The 18614-nt window shown below is 50.1% G+C and overlaps 1 protein-coding gene across 2 annotated transcripts in view; it reads right to left on the bottom strand.

The window, feature by feature from the left end:
• Positions 1-18614, bottom strand: part of CABIN1 (calcineurin binding protein 1) — a 155902-nt gene that overhangs the window by 67826 nt on the left and 69462 nt on the right. The window contains exons 25-26 of one of the 2 annotated variants that reach the window (XM_066365493.1): positions 18017-18168; positions 15142-15320 (exon numbers count right to left, since the gene is read on the bottom strand). In XM_066365493.1, coding sequence (XP_066221590.1) covers positions 15142-15320; positions 18017-18168 — 331 coding nt within the window. The remainder of the gene's footprint in view (positions 1-15141; positions 15321-18016; positions 18169-18614) is intronic. The other variant, XM_066365494.1, reaches the window with a different exon arrangement.

The raw sequence follows: 18614 nt of genomic DNA, 5'->3' as shown, positions 1-18614 counted from the left end.
TAGTATTTCTACCATATAGATATAATAGCATAAATAACTGAAGTGGGTAAGAATTCAGTAATAACTTTTAACCAGTTGCTAAAAGCCAAGTATGGTCTAGCACAAGAGTATAGATCCCTTGGGATCATAGACACAACGGAGGTTGGTACCTACTTGTTGACTCCTCTCCTTGGACCTGCATAGGTGCTTATGAGAAAGAGCAGGGTCAGGTCAGGGAGGGAGATTGAGAAAACCCTTACTGGGGTGCAGGCCTAGAGGAAAGGAGTGGCCACTATCATGAGAAGGCATGAAGCCCTGGCTGGACCCTTCTTCCTTAAGGAACAAAGCCTTAAGCCACTGGGGCAAGGGCAGCAAACCGTGCTGCCTCCAAGGTACGGGTGAAGACCCACTGCAGCTAGAGGAGAGGAAAAGAAAGTACCTACCCTGAGGGAGGGCCAGGAAACCATCCAAGGCCCAGACATTCGAGTCACAGACCACTGGGGCAGTAACTCAATCACTGAGAGACCCACTCCTGAGATGCTGGGACACAGCCTGCCTAAGTCTGAGTCTGGACCAAGACAACAGAGAACCAGCCCTGCCCCCTACTCCAGGCTACCAAGCATGAGTAATACGTAGAAAGAAGGGAAAGAACACGGAGAGGAGAAGTTGGAAATGGAACTCTAAAAAAACCTTTTAACAAACCAGTCCCCACTCTAAGCCTAAAATAACATCAGAGGAATATTGAAGCTGGTGGTGCACTGAGGGTAAATCACAGTACCAATAAAACCCAACCCCAGGTCACCTTCTTTTTTTTTAAAATTTTTATTTATTTATTTTTATTTATTCATTTTAGAGAGGAAAGGGAGAGACAGAGAGAGAGAGAGGAGAGACAGAGAGAGAGAAGGAGGGGAGGAGCTGGAAGCATCAACTCCCATATGTGCCTTGACCAGGCAAGCCCAGGGTTTCGAACCAGCAACCTCAGCATTTCCAGGTCGACACTTTATCCACTGCGCCACCACAGGTCAGGCCCCCAGGTCACCTTCTTGACTAGCCTAACTCAACTCTCCCCTCCTCCCGTGGCCTAGAAACAGAAGAGGAAAGCCCATTTCTGGCAAAAAAAATTTTTTTTTTTTTTTTTTGCCTTACACATACCTGGTATTCAAGACGTGTTCTGCTGAAATGAGCTCTCTGGTATTCACTTTAAAAATTATAGCCTGACCTGTGGTGGCGCAGTGGATAAAGTATCGACCTGGAAATGCTGAGGTCGCCGGTTTGAAACCCTGGGCTTGCCTGGTCAAGGCACATATGGAGTTGATGCTTCCAGCTCCTCTCCCCTTCTCTCTACCTCTCTCTCTCCTCTCTAAAAATGAATAAATAAGTAAAAAAATTATAACACACACGAAAAGAACAACATCAAGAGATAAAATAATCAACAGAACCAGACTCAGAGATGAACACGTCGAAACTACCTGATGGGGAACTTAAAATAACTAAGATTAATATGATTCATAAATATGATAAATATGCTAAAAAGCTCTAGTGGAAAGGTGAAGAGATACAAAAACAGATGAAAAATTTCAGGAGTGAATTTGAAACTATAACCAAGAATCAAATAGAGATGGTAGAAATAAATAAAAACACATAGTGACCCTGGCCAGATAGCTCAGCTGGTTAGAGAACACTGTCCTGAAGTACAGAGGTTGCTGGTTTGATCCCTGGTCAGGGCACATACAGGAACAGATTGATGTCCCTGTCTCTGTCTCTCCTTTCCTTTCTCTCTAAAATCATTAAAATAGGAAAAAAAAAAAAAAAAAGACACCCAGAGAGTAAAAGAAATAAAAAATGCCTTTGTCAGACTCCTCAGTAGATCTGACATAAATGAAGGGAAAATAATAATCTGAAGATAGGTCAGTAGAAATAATCTAAACTGTGAGAGAAACAGTGGGGAGAAATCAGAACAGAACATACAAATGATCTAACATACTGAAGAAAATGAGACAGAAACAAGAAATATTTTAAGAGATAATGACTGAGAATTTTCTAAAACTAATGAAAGATATCCAATCACCAAGAATCTGAGACCACCAAGCAGTTCAAGGACTTCTTCAAACATATTTAAAAAAAAAAAAATCATACCATTGCATCATATTCAAAACTGCTGAAAACCAAAGACATAGAGAAAATCTTTTTTCTTCATTTTTTCCAAGAGCGACAAAAGAGAGAGACAGACAGGAAGGGAGAGATATGACAAGCATCAACTGGTAGTTGCGGCACCTTAGTTGTTCATTGATTGCTTTCTCATATGTGCCTTGACCGACAAGAGGGGGGGGGCTCCAGCTGAGCCAGTGACCCATTGATCAAGCCAGCAACCTTGTGCCAGCAACCTCTGGGCTCAAGCTAGCAACCATGGGGCCATGTCTATGATCCCACACTCAAGCTGGCAACCCCATGTTCAAGCTGGTGAGCCCATGCTCAAGCTGAATGAGGCCGCACTCAAGCTGGCAACCTCAGGGTTTTGAACCTGGGTCCTCAGTATCCCAGGTCGATGTTCTATCCACTGCGCCATCACCTGGTCAGACAGAGAGAAAATCTTGAAGGCAGAGAAAAACACATCACATATAGAGGAGCAGAGTTAAGAATTACAGCATACTTCTCATCAGAAACCATTCAAGTCAGAAACCATTGAAGTGCTGAAAGAAAAAAGTCAACCCAGAACTCTATATCCAGTGAAAACCTTGCTCAAAAATAAGAAATAAAAACTTTTTAGATAAACAAAAACAGAGGGTTCCTTACCATTAGGTCTGAGTTAGTTACAAGAAATGTTAAAGAAAGTTCTTCAGGGAGAATGAATTGAAACCAGACAGAAATGTTGATGTACATAAAGAAATAAAGCCTGACCGGGCAATAGCACAGTGGATAGAGTGTTGAACTGGGATGTGGAGGACCCAGGTTCGAGACCCCGAGGTTGCCAGCTTGAGCGCAGGTTCTTCTGGTTTGAGCAAAAGCTCATCAGCTTGGACCCAAGGTTGCTGGCTGAGCAAGAGGTTACTCAGTCTGCTGAAGGCCCGCGGTCAAGGCACATATGAGAAAGCAATCAATGAACAACTAAGGTGTCACAATGCGCAACGAAAAACTAATGACTGATGCTTCTCATCTCTCTGTTCCTGTCTGTCTGTCCCCATCTATCCCTCTCTCTGACTCTCTCTGTGTCCCTGTAAAAAAAAAAAAAAGTGAAATGAATAAAGTCAAGAGTACAGTGATAGGAGGTTCTTATACTGCACATGAAGTAGTGTAATACCATTTGAAGGCAGACTGTGATTACTTAAAAATGCACTTTTTGTTAACTCTAAGAAAGTCACTACATTAAAAAAGAGGTATAAACAATAAAATAATAGTTGAGATAAAATGCAATCATTAAAAATAAAACATGGTTTTGTCTTGAACTCTAATGTATCTGAAGGTGAAGCTCAAAAAAATAGGAATCAAGATAGCTAAGCTCGGCCCTGGCCGGTTGGCTCAGTGGTAGAGCGTCGGCCTGGTGTGCAGGAGTCCCAGGTTCGATTCCTGGCCAGGGCACACAGGAAAAGCGCCCAACTGCTTCTCCATCCTTCCCCCTTGCCTTCCTCTCTGTCTCTCTCTTCCCCTTCCGCAGCCAAGGCTCCATTGGAGCAAAAAGTTGGCCCGGGCGCTGAGGATGGCTCCATGGCCTCTGCCTCAGGCACTAGAATGGCTCTGGTTGCAACAGAGCAATGCCTCAGATGGGCAGAGCATCGCCCCCTGGTGGGTATGCCGGGTGGATCCCGGTCGGGCGCATGCGGGAGTCTGACTGCCTCTCCGTTTCCAGCTTCGGGGAAAAAAAAAAAAAGATAGCTAAGCTCAAGTTCCTCTTGTGCCACTTAATAGTTGCATAATCTAGTAAAGGCCTGGAGCAGGTAAATCCCTCCCTCACCCATGACGTGCAACCACGTCTCTTCTCAGAGAGGTCCATACCACAGCGGCTTCTGGGAGAAAGTCAAACATTGACCCAAGGAAAAAAAAAAAAAAAAAACCATTGACCCAAGGGTCCTCCAGACATTTGCTTGGCTACCTTGAAAACCTGGTGTTGGATGATGAATTAGTACCTTGCAGGCAATTACCCAGGGTCCATTGGGAGGGCAGAAGGAAGCAGGTTGATGGGCAAAAAAAACTTACAACAAAATGTAAAGCCATTTCAACAAAGTCAAAAGCCTATTCTCTGGGAGGTCCAGGCTGCTCTGTTGCTGATTAGGCAGGAGATATGCAATTGCTATACTTTGTTTACACTTCAGTTTCCTCACATGTAAAATTGTGATAAAACAAATGCCCATTTCATAAAATTGTTATGAGAATTAAAAACATGTAAAGTGCTTGAAACAGGGTCTAATACAAAGTAAATGTTCACGAAATATCAGCTCAATCATCCCTATTATTACTTCAAAGAACCTGACCTATTTTATCTCTGATGTCTCAAACTTGACATTACAGAGACTGAGTTCTGAATAGACAGAGGGCTTTGCTTATGCCATACTGGAGACAACGGCTGAGCAGTACTCTGCCAATGGAGTGGTGACCACTTCTTACACTGATATGATAAGACATCCAAAGTGGTCCTGCCCAGAAGAACACTGAGAATTAGACCCATGCTTCCAAAGGTAGCCCACTGCTCTGTCCTCTTCTTCCACATCTGGTTAAAGAGCAGGGTTTGGAAATAGTGACCTCTCAAGCAGTCCCATACTGCCTCTTCCACAGTGGCCTTTGCAATATCACTGCCTAGCAACTGAGTGATCAGTGCAATGTGGGGTCCAGGGGAGACCCCTGAGTGACCCACACAGAAGCTCTGTGTCCCACTAACAGGGGAGCAGGGACCTAGCTGGACACCTCTCTGCCTCACACTCATAAGGGCCTCTTCCCTGACTTGCAAGGCCAGACCCCCAAGGCTCCATAAGCACTGAATGGGGATTACAGGAAGGCCTATAGCCATCATGAGAAGTCCCAAACTCAAGTCCCTAGTGAAAGGGGATCACTTCTCCCAGATAAGTGGCAGGTGCCGCCTATTCTTTATGTGGAAAGGGAAGGCTGGTAACAGATATCCTGGCTCCAGAGGCCACACAGAGTCACTGCAGGAACTTGGGATTCAGCAGTCCCAGACCTGCATTCCAATCCCAGATCTGCCACTTGGGCTGCTCCAGGCCTTTACTAGACAGTTTTTCTTTTTGTTTGTTTTTGTTTTGTTTTCTGAAGTGAGAAGTGGGGACGCAGAGAGACAGACTCCCACATGCACCCGACAGGGATCCACCCCACTTGCCCACTAGGGGGTGACGCTCAGCCCATCTGGTGCATTGACCATTGCAACCGGAGCCCTTCTAGTGCCTGAAGTAGAGGCCATGGAGCCAGCCTCAGCACCCAGGCCAACTTTGCTCCAGTGGAGCCTTGTCTGCAGGAAGGGAAGAGAGAGATAGAGAGAAAGGAGAGGGGGAAGGGTGGAAAAGCAGATGGGCGCTTCTCCTGTGTGCGCTGGCCGGGAATCGAACCCGGGACTTTCACATGCTGGGCCAACGCTCTACCACTGAGCCACCCAACTAGCCAGAGCTTCCACTAGACACTTTTTAACGTTTGTTGCTGTTCTCCCTGCCTCTGTCCCTGACACACACATGGGACCTCCAAAGGGGCTTGGCCTCATGCCTAGCACATAGGAGTAATGGCCCATGTGTTTTAAGAAGTCCTTCTGAAAGTCAGGCCAGGGCAGGCGCTCCTTAGGCAACATCGCACCAGGAGAAGTCACTGGATGGCTGAGCAGCACACTGTATGGCAAGCATCCAGAAAGCAAGCCTAGCTGGGAGGATCTCATGAGAACTGGCGAGCTGCCCGATGAGTTCATGTGCTCACAAGCTGTTGGGCTTTAGTCCTGAAAGAATTGCTAATTTGGTAGAATCCAGTGTGATCATTATGAAATCCAGGGGTTGGCTTAAGCAAACGAATATTTACTCTAAAACTGCTAATGCCTTCTCAATGCTGCTTGGCAAGGGAACCTCTCATGCACCAGAGCATGCAGCAAAGGCAGCAGACCGTACCAAGAAAGGTGTGGGCAACTAAAGGAGGCGCTGTGCTTCACGGTGTCTGCTCCTCTGGGGGGTAGGGCCTCTGCTGAGCCTCTGGTAAAATAACCGCCACAGCAACAACAGCCACAGCAGAGGAGCAGGACCCGGGTAAGCTGAGGGACTTGGCAGGGATAGGCACTGTGACCGCATGTTCCTAGACCCTCACAGACACATGCATAAGAACCCAGCATGGCTGACCCTCTAAAAGGATGAAGAGCAGAGGTCGGTGTTGGCCCTGGGTTGCTCTGTGGTGATTCTGGACAAGCCTTTGTCCAAGGGTGATTAAGGGTATCTAATAAGCACTGAGAAAGGCCAGTGCTCAGAGGGAAGGGAAAGAGTCTGGAGGCCCCCAAGAGCAACCAGTTGTGCGGCACCTAGAGGCACTCCCAGTGGGCTACTGGGTCAGATCTGGAGAGATGGGGTTGTGTGCTTTGAGGTGCCCTGGCTGGAGCTTCAATCTTTCCTTCCCAGGCCTGTGAAGTAGGGAGGTGGGAGAGGGGTGCTTGCCAAGGTTCCTGCTGGGGGATGTGCATACCTGGGAAACAGAGGACAAGAGCATCACTGCAAATAAGCCATCAACAGGGACTCAGAAGGCCCACAGTTTTTCTCTAATCCTTTGGGTCTTGTGTGTTTGAGAAGGTTGGCACAAGGCTATTTAAAATGCTCCTGATTTTAAATACTAAGAAACAACCCAAGATTTCACACCAAGAAGCAAGTTAAATAAAAACAAAAACCAAGTTTCATTTCTTTTACATCAACAGGGTGAAAGAAGAATGAAAAAGCTCTTTTAAAAAATCACTCTACAGACCTGGTATCTGGCACCTCACCCTTTCCCTCCTCCTCTCCTCCTAAATCAGACAGGCTCACAGTGCTGGGAAGCAGCTCTCAGAGAACACAGGGCCAGCCTTAGAACCCTGAGCTGGAGGAGCTGGCTGGGCAGGTGGCAGCAGGGGAGCAGGGAGCGACACGGAGATCAGAGGAGGGCCTGGACTGGGGTGTGCAACCCATAGCAGCCCGAGACAGGAAACTCCTACCCCAGAGACTTCTGTAGTAGGGTAGAAAGAGAGGGAAGGATTCCACTAACCCCTCTCCTCTCCATTCCCAGAAGGCCCCTCTGTAGTGTGTCAACTCTTAGGTCAATAGGCCCACTGCCAAGGAAAGGCCAGTGCACCCAGGGAAAGCCACAAATGGGCACTCTTCTGGAAGAGCAGGGGTGAAGATTCCTCTGGGGTAAGTAAGCAGACAGCCCTGGACAAAGCCCCCCCCCCCCCAAGTCCACCCCAAAGCTATGTGCCTCTAGTCAAGGACTAGCCTTCCCTGAGCCACACTCCACTTGCCTCCAGGACAGCTGAATTTGGCACAGGCTCAAGCACCATTGCAAATAGCCCTCACTCCACCAGTATACCTCGATAAAGGCACATAGGGAGCCAGTATGTGTGTGGGGGGTGGTGCAGTTCTGACCTGGGGGAACACCAGCTTCCATCGGTTGGCCAAGCTTCCAGGCCTTGCTCTAGTCTCCCTTCCTCCACAAAGCCATCCCTGGGTGTCACAGTCCTTATTTGGGACCCTATGGGCCATGGATCTAAACAGGCTGACATATGGCTTTATATAACCGTGCACTAATGGCCTGGAGTATGGCGCTTCCTCAACATCCCAGAGGCCCAGACATAGGCTGGGCACAGTGGGACACCCCAGCATGCTGGCCAGTCCTCAGAGAAGAACCAGGTGGGTCTGCTGATGCTCTGCAGGCAAAGCAGGCTAAACCAAGTGGCTGCATCCTCTGTTCTCCTGCCTGCCCAGTGAAGAAAGGCCAAAGGGGGAAGGCAAGGGCCAATAGAAGCGGTCTGTCCTGTCACAGTCACCACCTGCAGGTTCTGCGGAGGGACCTAGGCTGGGCTTCTTGTGGCCCCTTGGTCCTGAGGCAGAGCAGGAGATAGAAGGACACTTCTGTGTAGGACAGCCAGCTTCAGCTAAAGGGCCAGACTCCCCACAGAGCTGGGTGGGGAAACACACACACTGAACGGGACCCTAGGGACTGCCAACAGCCCAGGCTCCTGATTTTCTCCAAGGAGGTGCCTATAGGCCAACAAAAAAGAAGACTGACACTAGCAAGCAGGCTACATAGGGGACTCTGCCCTTCTTTCAGAATGTTCTTTTATAAGTCTGCTCACGCAGTGCCTGGCCTGTGGTGGCACAGTGGATAAAGCATTGACCTGGAATGCTGAGGTCGCTGGTTCAAATCCCTAGGCTTGCCTGGTCAAGGCACATATGGGAGTTGATGCTTCCTGCTCCTCCCCTTCTCTCTCTCTCTCTCTCTGTCTCTCTCCCTCTCTCCTCTCTAAAAAACAAATCAAGACTTAAAAAAAATACTTTAGTAAAAAATAATAATAATAATAATAAGTCTGCCCACACAAAGCCTGGTCACACTAATTAATATTTGTGGCAAAATTATAAATACTTCGTTCTCTTACTGTTAATCACTGGAACATTTCACTTCTATGCCTTTGGACCAGTCCAGCCCCTCTGCGCAATCCTTAGAGGGATTCGCATCTGCCAACCAAATGTTGATGACGCCACCTGCTTCTAAGCCCTGGCACTCTCCACTTCCAGACTGGGGCCTGTAGGGCCAACAGCAAAGCAATGAGAGTCGGACACAGAAGGAAAGGGTATGGAGAGGCTTGGTAACAGAGAGGCTTCTCGTCCCATTTGGTGTGACAGTATTCTAAGGATTTTTTGTTCAAGTTTGACTCAGTTCAAATCCTTTGGTCACTCTCAGGAGTTCCAGGCCAGTTACCAGTTTCCTGACATGAGTTCTCTCCATTTGTCCAGGAGTAACACTAGAAACAGTTCATGGCCACTTATTCCATCAGCTAAGTACAATGATAGTTTGAGAAAAAAATATGGCTGTGTTATCAAAAACTGTAGCAACTCTGACTAAGTCATAAATGTTCTGCCAACTAGAAAGCAATGGTTTCTAACAACAGTAAATGTGTGAAATCAATATTTTGAGAAATCTTTCTACTGAACAAAAACTGCCCCAGTTGGTCCCTGATGACCACTGGGGAAGGATATGTCCCCTGGCTGTGTGGGATGGTGGGGAAACCCTCCTATTAAGGCTTAGGAGACTACACGGATGCCCAAGAGAAACACCCAAAACACAGGGAGCTCCCCCAAAAAGGCAGACACACAAGCAGGCGAGAACCAGGGCATCACTGCAGGAACCATATTACCACCCTGCCCCTTCTTTGCTGGTGTTCACCAGCAAGGGCTGACCAAGCAGCACCGGGCACCTTGCAGCACCGGGCACCTTGCAGCCCCAGTGCATGCAGACTATGGTGCTGCCCTACCGAGACCCTGATGCTCAGAGTGGGAAGAAGACTTGACCTCACTGTGCATCTCTCACGGTGGGCCCCTTGTCTTGTGCCCCTCACCACACATTACTCTGCCCCCTCAAGCCAGGCAATGCACTGACTAGGGAGGCCTTGGGGGAAATTTAAGTATTTTCCTATCCACCTGCCTCATAACACAAATGCTAGGGAAAGAGGAGCAGCTCCTGGGTGAGAGGCCAGGTTCCTCCCAGTTATCTGGTGAGGTTTCCAGGAAGACTCTTCAAACAAAAGATGAGTAGGAGAATCTGCCTTGTTTAGAGCCAAAGAGAGAAACAGATGCCATGACCACGTCACTATCCCTACTTTCTATAGAAAAAACGCCCCTTTGGGCCTAGCTGGTTTCCCAAGCTCTCTCTTCTCAAGGTCTCCTTCTGCCCACCCGAGTCATCTCGGTATTCAAAAGCTGTAGGACTCTCCAACTTCCATGCCTTTGTTCCCATTGCCCATTACACAAAACACCCCAAAGACCTTTCTGGAGGCCCACCCCCTCCAATAAGCCCTCCAATCCACCAAACCCCAGAGCCAGGTCACAGCACTCCCTCTTGGCACTGACCACTGTCCCATGACACTGCCTAGGGACACACAGATACAACAGGCAGCAGGTATTGGGGTGCCCTCATCTTGGCCTTCCTCATGGCACCCTCTTCCATGCCTAGCACATAGTAGGCACTCAATAAATGCCATGACCAACTATAGCCTGAGCAGGTTTTATAAAAGGTAAGAATGAAGGAGAGAAGAACAAAGGAGGTGACTGGTTCTTCCCTCCAACAGCCTCCTTCCCTGCCCCCAAACCAGTCCCCACTCTATGGGGGACATGCACGACAAACTGAGCTACATTCAGAGTCCCTCCTACTTTGAGAAGGTCTGTTCACAAGAACACAGCTTGCCCACCATAAGCTAACTTCCCTTTGCCCTGGAAGGGAGGTCAGTGAGCAGAGACCAGGACAGGCCTGCCCTCCAGCACTGACCACCATCTGCAGCTCCTCCCTCGTAGCATCTTGGCTACTGTGCACAATTTGTATTTTTACACACTTGTCCTTATAAAGATAACTTGGTATCTTAGAGTCTGTTGCCTTGGTTATTTTTTTAAAGCAAGAAAGAGCAAAGCAATGGGAATACAGGACTGAGACACCTGCCAGGCAGGGAGGCCACTGCTGCATCTGCATCTGTTCAGAACTGGGAAGATGGGCTGTGGGCAGAAGCCAAGCACATCAAACACAGACACTCCAAGTCACAGGACCAGCAGATGTGGAGGGGCTCCTGGTCACAGGGGGAGCAGGGAGCCGGACTGAGGGCAAAGCATGCGGTCTGCGCTGTCCCCTGAAGCGAGCCGTGACAGTGCAAGCAGAAAGACAAAGCCTGGAGACAGAGTGTGGACAGGGTTAGGGGCAGCACGGGCAATATTGACAGAGGCAGTGTGGGCAAGCAGGTGAGAATGAGCACAGACAGGACACAACACAGATGGTGACAGCATGGTAGGTGAGGATGAATGTCACATAGGGGGGTTAGCACAAAATACCCTGGGCTCCCCTGGAAGGTCCACCTAGCCCACACCCTACAACTTGGGGTCTAGGGCAGCCTCTGTTCATGCTATAAACGGGGCCTGATGGGCATCCTACAACCATGGACACCAGCCACTATAGCCCCCACTCTTCTGACCCGTGCTTGGTCACTCTTACCCCATCCCTCATGGGAAACAGGACATACCCCTCAGATCTTGGTTAAGCTTTGCCTTCTCAGGAAGGCCTCCCACCCCACCAAGAGGCCAGGCCAAGTCTCTTTGGGACAGTTTCAGTTGCACCCTAACCTTGAGCTATATATCAAGGTTATATAGCTGATTCATCCCTGCTGAGAGCCTGCTACAGGGACCAGGGCTTTCATGTGCACCTACCTGGCACAGTACTGACGGAACCCCAAGAAAAGCTTGGGCTCAGACCACTGAGGCCTCTTCTGGCTCCAGCACTCTGAGGTGACATGAATCCTGTCAGGCAGATATCAAAGGTCTTGGCCAGTCCAACAGAGCCACTAAGGATACATCCCAAAGACTGGATGAGCCAGGTCAAGTTATGAAACATGCTCTATAACAGCCTTGCCACCAGAACTCCAACAAAAAGAATGGGCACACAGACCCAGTTTCTGTTCAGGTCAGCAGGCACAGAGACCCTCCTTGTGGTAGCCTCACCCCAGCCTGAGTTAGGAGACTGAGACCCCAACTCTCCTTGGCTCCGCCCTAACTAGCCACGTGGCTCTGGATGAACACCCACCTGCCCTCAACTGGACTCGCTTGTAGGGCATAGACACATGGCCAAGCCTATATAGGGCAACTGTGAGGATGGGAACATACACTATATAATGCAAGCACCCGGCCCAGAGCCCAGCACAGAGCAAGCAAGTGCTGCTATGTGGCAAGGTCCAATTACTTACGCACTTAAACATGCGTGTTACACACACGGCATTTGAGGGAGAACAGATTTTGTTCAGAAATCTCATGCTGTGTTTGAACATATGTCAACAGCAATCATTGGAAGCCCCTTGGAGGTCAAAATGCAATCCCCACATAATGTTCTTTTCCTGGTCAGGAAGCTTCAATGCTAAGGATTTCAGTACTAGGGGCAAATTCCAAGATGGGTGAAAGGCAGAGAAATTAATCAGGCAGGGCCACCAGGACCAGCAGCTCATGGCTTAATTTGTTCTGTCTCTGCCTCTCAGCTTGACTATAGGGCTCCTCCTTAGGCCAGCTGTGGGCACCCTGCATGGGAGTGTCGGAGGCATCTGAAGGCCAGTTCCAAAGGGTTTTAACCAAAGTTGTAGACAAGCTGCAAGAAGCTTTCAACCCTACCACGGGTGGCACTAGGTGCATATGTGGCAGGTTCAGAGGGTGAATCTGAGTCCTATTGAGAAGGCACTATCAAATGTCAAGCTGCCTACATGTATCTGTAGCTATTTTTCTAAACCTTACACCAAATAAGAATTGACACAGCTGATTTCTGGTTTTGCAGCAAAGGCACATGAAAGTAAAGAGGCAGCTCTAAGACAGGGTCTCCTAACCATGCCCAGGCTTGACTCCCTGTCCAGTTGGTAAATTAGCCTCTGACAGGATGTTGGCACAGAAGGCCCATGGCCCAGACTAACTCAGAGGCTGTTGCTTCAGAGAACACAGCCTGCCCCTCTTCTGATGCCATATCAGTGCTAGAGAGAGCTGGGGTACAAACTGGGTGACTGGCACCACAGCCCGTGTTCCTCCCATGCTGCCTGCTCCTTGTGTCAGCTCTGATGACCTGGGGATGACTACACCTAAGAAACAGCTATGATGAGTAAGCATCTTTGTTTAATACCCCAGAAGAAAACATTATCCCATACAGGTGAGGAAACTGAGGCTCAGAGAAGTAAAATCCCTTGCCCAAGATTGCCAAGTAAGTAGGCAATGGAGCTGGGCATGGAACTCAGATACCCCTGACTTTAAGGCCCATTCTGCCATGGTCTCCCTGTCTGACGTCAAGTGGGTCCCTAAACTGCTTCTCTTCCTCTGTACCCAGGGCTCCACTCTGATGCCTCGTCCTTAACAGGAGACCCGAGGTTGGTCTCAGGCCACGTGTTTTCCCAGGGGTCAGTCACAAGAGGCAGAAGTAGAGGTGGGTAGTGTGAACCCTGGGGGATATCAACATATCGCCTGACTCCAGCAAATCTGCTGCGTCTGAGCCAGGGCCTTTCCCTAGCATCTAGCACAGCTGCTAAAAGAACCACTTTAACATTCTAAGATATTGGCTATATTAGGGCCCAAAACATTTTCACGTTGCAGTCACTGCTTTCTCTCCAAGGTGAGGAAAGTGAGAGTTCGGAAGCACCATGCAGCCAGGCCTAGGCAGAGCACAGTGTGACCAATGCAGGGCTTTCTGGCACACTGGGCTGGGACTGCACAAAAGTGGGCCACAAGATTCCAATGGCTCCATAGCATTAACAGGAATCACTTCGGGGGAAAAAAATTTTTTTACCACTGAAAACCCATTTGTATGGCTCCCTCTGCAAACTTCCACAACAAATTACCATTATGTTGGCATCCTGAACATGTCACAACAGCATCAGACCTCAGCATTCCTGCTCCCCCACAGCTGTGACACATGTGCACCAACACCGGATGGCTGGGTAGCAGTGCCAGGTGGCATAACTGCCCCTTTCTAAAGCAGTCCGGCCTCTCACCTTCTCTGCTGCAGTGGTGCCCACATCAGAAGCATACCGAGCTCTGTGGGCCAACAGAGCCAAGCACAATTCCTGCTGCCAATCTAGCTCAAGCGGCAGGGCTGAGGAGGGGCCACCTGCAATTCATGGACAGCCTAGAGAAGCAGTCCTCTCTTGAAAACCGGCAGGGTACTAAAGCCTCACAGGAGGTACCGGGCAGAAACAAATCCCCAGAGCAGGGATTTATTTCCAATGTTTTCTCAATACTTTCATGTGTGAAAGATTGGGAGTAGGGTGGTTTTCCTATTTAACTTGAGTTAAATAAGAACGGGAAAGAACCTTGCTTTGGGAACAGCTGCAAGACTGAAGCATGGAGGAGCAAGCAGGCCAGTTACTCCCATCTCTGCTCAACCCTCTGGGGAGGTCAGGGAGGGTCCAACAGCCAGATCGGTGTGGAAAGAGGTGATGGATCCACAGAGCAAACACTTAGATCGCAGCCTCTCTCTCAACATACACACTATGGGCCAAACGGAACCCAGGCGGGGACACTTGCAAGGCTCCTTGCCTCTCAGATCACCAAATTTCCGCTGGCCCAGGGCAGCTAAGCACTGCCACCTTGTCATCCTTGGCCAGCGCTTCTCTAAACCTGCTCTCAACCTTGCTCACTCGATGATGCCTGTACTTCCCAGGAACCCATGCCCTGGGCCGGTAGCGGGCCCCATCACCCTGGGGAAGGCAGAACAAGGCCCATTTCCCCACAGCCCCAATAAGATGAGTGACATGTAAGGACCTGAGTATCAGCATTGTCGCTACCTCCATAAGGCTCCACTTTAATGGCCCCTCTAAATCCACCAATTTGGCTCATTCCAGCAAATATTCTGTCACCAGCTTATCACTGTAAATGTGAGGAGAACATGAAGAAGTCAAGCTACGAGGTCAGCATGCAAGCCTCCTAATGTTAGCAAGGGATGTGGTTGAACAGTCGCCACCTGCCACATCCCACATGGGATGGCCTTGTACAGTCCCAGCTGACACCCCCACCCCAACCTGTGTGGATTCCCAGGGATGACAGGCTCAGCACCAGTGACAGCCTTCACATGACCATCAGAAGGGCATGCTATTATAACGCAGATGACTGCACAGGAGCCACTCGAGGCAGCTTGCAGACTCTGACAGAAAGCCCAGAGTCTTCCAACTGCCCTTCAACATCCCCATTTTGCAGGTAGGAAAATGCAGGCTCAGAGAGGACCCCGCCCCACCTCCGCTCCCAGGTGGGCGAGCTGGCAGGTGGCGACCTTGAGCATGTCTTGGAAGCACAGAATCACCGTGAGTCCATGAGGTTAGTGAACAGCCACAACATTGCCCGTGTCACCCCAGACCCAGCACCCCCCTCACCAAAACAAAGCGACTCATTGCCCAAAGCTCCCGCCCCCGATTGGCGTGCCGCCCTGGGCTGGCAGTAGGGAGAACAGGGACTGTACCGTCCGGCGTCGCCTGCTGGTGGGGTTTTTTACATTTGACGTAATCGTGGTCAATCGGAGTGGCTGTGTAAGGTGGGGATGTCAGACCTGGGCCAGAGGAGGAGGGGAGGGAGGCTCCGGGGCCCGGCAGTGTCCCAGCTGAAGAGTGGGAGTCCTCATCCACCAGGCAGGCCTTCTCCCTGTAGGACAGAGGGTTGGGGTGTGGTCAGAATCTCCACATGGCACTGAAGGACATGCAGGTCTGGGACAGTGCCCTTCCCAGCTGTCAAATCCACAAACCACCCTTCCTGGGGCCTAATGCTCCCATGTACTTCCCCCTACCCCTCTGGCTGGTGTTCCAGGGCACTGAAGGAGCTGCCTGCATGTCACCCACTCAGGCTTAGCCCCCAACTATGGCTGAGCTCTGCAGGGTCTCAGGTCTCAGGCCCCGGGGAATCTGATGAGACCCACCTCAGAAATGGCCACCCCAGCACCTTTCATACCAAGTCAGCACCCTTCTGTGGGATGCCCAAGGCTGACAGATTAATCCCCGACCCGTGCACAGAGAAAAACAACTGGGTCTGCTACACGCTCACATGTGCATAAGGATATCTGCTACAACGCTGCTGGGCAAAAGAACTAGAAACACCTGAAATGTTGAAATGGTTACAGAAACAAGGTGTAGCCACACAGTGGAATTAGGAGTCACAGGCCACTGGCAGTTACTAGAAAGAATGAGGTAAATGGGGTACTATCTCTGGACTAGGTTCCAGGTCCATTGTCCAAAAAAACAACAATAAAAAAACCCCTCTAGAACAACACCTTCAGTAGTAGTTCTTTCTCTGTTTTCTCTCTCTCTCTCTCTCTCTCTCTCTCTCTCTCTCTCTCTTCTTTCTTTCTCTTCTCTCTCCCTCCTTCCTTTCCTTCCTTTCCTTCCTTCCATTCCTTCCTTCCCTCCCTCCCTTCCTCCCTTTCTTCCTTCTTTCCTTCCTTCTGAGAGAGGCAGGAAAAGACAGGCAAAGTGACAGGAACATCAAGCTGTTCCGGCATGTGCCCTGACTGGGAATCAAACTGGCAACCTCTGTACTTCGGGACAATGCTCCAACCAACTGAGCTATTTGGCCAGGGCTTAATTTTTTTTTTTTTTTTTTTTTTTCTGAAGCTGGAAACGGGGAGAGACAGTCAGACAGACTCCCGCATGCGCCCGACCGGGATCCACCCGGCACGCCCACCAGGGGCGACGCTCTGCCCACCAGGGGGCGATGCTCTGCCCCTCCGGGGCGCCACTCTGCTGCGACCAGAGCCACTCTAGCGCCTGGGGCAAAGGCCAAGGAGCCATCCCCAGCGCCCGGGCCATCTTTGCTCCAATGGAGCCTTGGCTGCGGGAGGGGAAGAGAGAGACAGAGAGGAAGGAGGGGGGGAGTGGAGAAGCAAATGGGCGCTTCTCCTATGTGCCCTGGCCGGGAATCGAACCCGGGTCCCCCACACGCCAGGCCGATGCTCTACCGCTGAGCCAACCGGCCAGGGCCTTTTTTTTTTTTTTTTTTTACAGAGACAGAGAGAGAGTCAGAGAGAGGGATAGATAGGGATGGACAGACAGGAACTGAGAGAGATGAGAAGCATCAATCATCAGCTTTCGTTGTGACACCTTAGTTCTTCATTGATTGCTTTCTCATATGTGCCTTGACAGTGGGCCTTCAGCAGACCGAGTAACCCCTTGCTTGAGCCAGTGACCTTGGGTCCAAGCTGGTGAGCTTTTTGCTCAAGCCAGATGAGCCCGCGCTCAAGCTGGCGACCTCGGGGTCTCGAAGCTGGGTCCTTCCACATCCCAGTCCGATGCTCTATCCACTGCACCACTGCCTGGTCAGGCTTAATTTTTTTTTATTGATTGATTTTTAGAGAGACAGAAAGAGGAAGGGGGGGAGAATGGGGAAGGGAAGCATTCATTTGTTGTTCCATTCAGGTGTACATTCATTGGCTGCTTTCTGTGTATGCCCTGACCAGGGATCAAACCTGCAACAACCTTGCTGTTTCAGGACAATGCTCTTAACTTACTGAGCTAACTGGCAGGGATCTACTTTTAAATATTTTGAAAAAGAACTATGATCAATAAAAGACACCATCACTAAGTTGGGGGCCCTTTGTAACTGAAAACTTCCAGGCGTACTGAGTCTACCTGTGTGACCTGCCACATGTGTGCCCATCTCCCCCATAAACCTGTCCTCAAGGACAGGGCTGGGTGCTGGACCTTCTGGCACTCAGTTGAGCCCTGCATGGTGCCCAGCCAGGCAGAGGTCCAGAGTTGGGGCGAGCTAAGCCAAAGCTCCAAGATATGGACACCCACAGATACAACTCACAGTCAAGACGAGGCCGGGGGGTCTGTCCCAGACCCAATGAGGAGGCTACACCAGGGCCCCAGTGTCCTCAAGCCCTCTGGTACTACAGAAAGAGCCCGTGCCTGCCACACCCCTCCGGGCTTCTTGGAAGAATGGGCAGTAGACCAGTCCCTCAGAGGGCCCCCATGCTTGGGAGTGGGCCTGGAAGAGGACCCAGAAGCAAGCGTTGGCAACGTGAAAACTGTTCTCCCAGTGTTTTGCACAGGGCTGAGCCGTGCTCCAGTGGGAAGGGGGAAGGAGTCAGCTTCTCTACAGGACCTGCCCTGGAGGATAGGGTGGACCAGGAATGGCCACAGGATGAGACGATAAAATACACTCTCAGTCTCTCCTTCTCAAGTTCAACAGAAATGCCTCAGCACAGCCATCAGGAATCTCCAGATGAGACCCAGAAACTCCATGAACTCCGGTTTACTCAGCAATATCCACTGAACACTACCTTGCCATAAACAAACCATCACAGTACACAGGAGATACACTGCTGGATGAGATGTGCTACTCACTTCTCTGAAGCTTTGGGTGTGTTCTTCTCCTCACCCCTGGCAAAGGGTCCTTCTGCAGCCTCCTTCATGAAGGTGACCAGGACCTCTGCATCGATCCCGGAGTCGGGCTTCCCCAGGAGCTTCAGGATGGAAGCATGGAGCCGGAAGTACACCTGTGGGGACGACACTCGGGTGTGAGCCGCCCTCCCAGATGCTCAGGTTCATTCCGCAGGCCAGTCAGCCACCCAGGAAATGGAACCTGACAGTGGAGACGTGCCACCACACACTCCCTTTTCTCATTAGTTTTTAAGCCAGCCAACCTACCACTCATTCAGAGCAAGTCTGACAATTCATATAGACACAAACAATCAACATTCAGCCTAAACATTTACCCAGTATCCCAGGCAAGTGGTGAGAAGACAATGAGTTTTGCTCACTGGGCCCTCCTCCCACCAAGGCACGTGCTGCCCTCTTTGTGCCCCTCTCCTAGCAGCAAAGAAAGGAAGCTTCCACACCTGTCTCCTCACTGGACCGTGGACTCCTGAGGCAAGAAGCATGCTGGATTTGTTTGTGTCCCAGTACCTGGGAAAGCCAGGTACTACAGGCCTCAAGAAGCTCC

Source organism: Saccopteryx leptura, chromosome 2 (assembly GCF_036850995.1).
Source record: "Saccopteryx leptura isolate mSacLep1 chromosome 2, mSacLep1_pri_phased_curated, whole genome shotgun sequence".
Taxonomy (NCBI): domain Eukaryota; kingdom Metazoa; phylum Chordata; class Mammalia; order Chiroptera; family Emballonuridae; genus Saccopteryx; species Saccopteryx leptura.
This window is presented reverse-complemented; position numbering and strand designations above follow the sequence as displayed.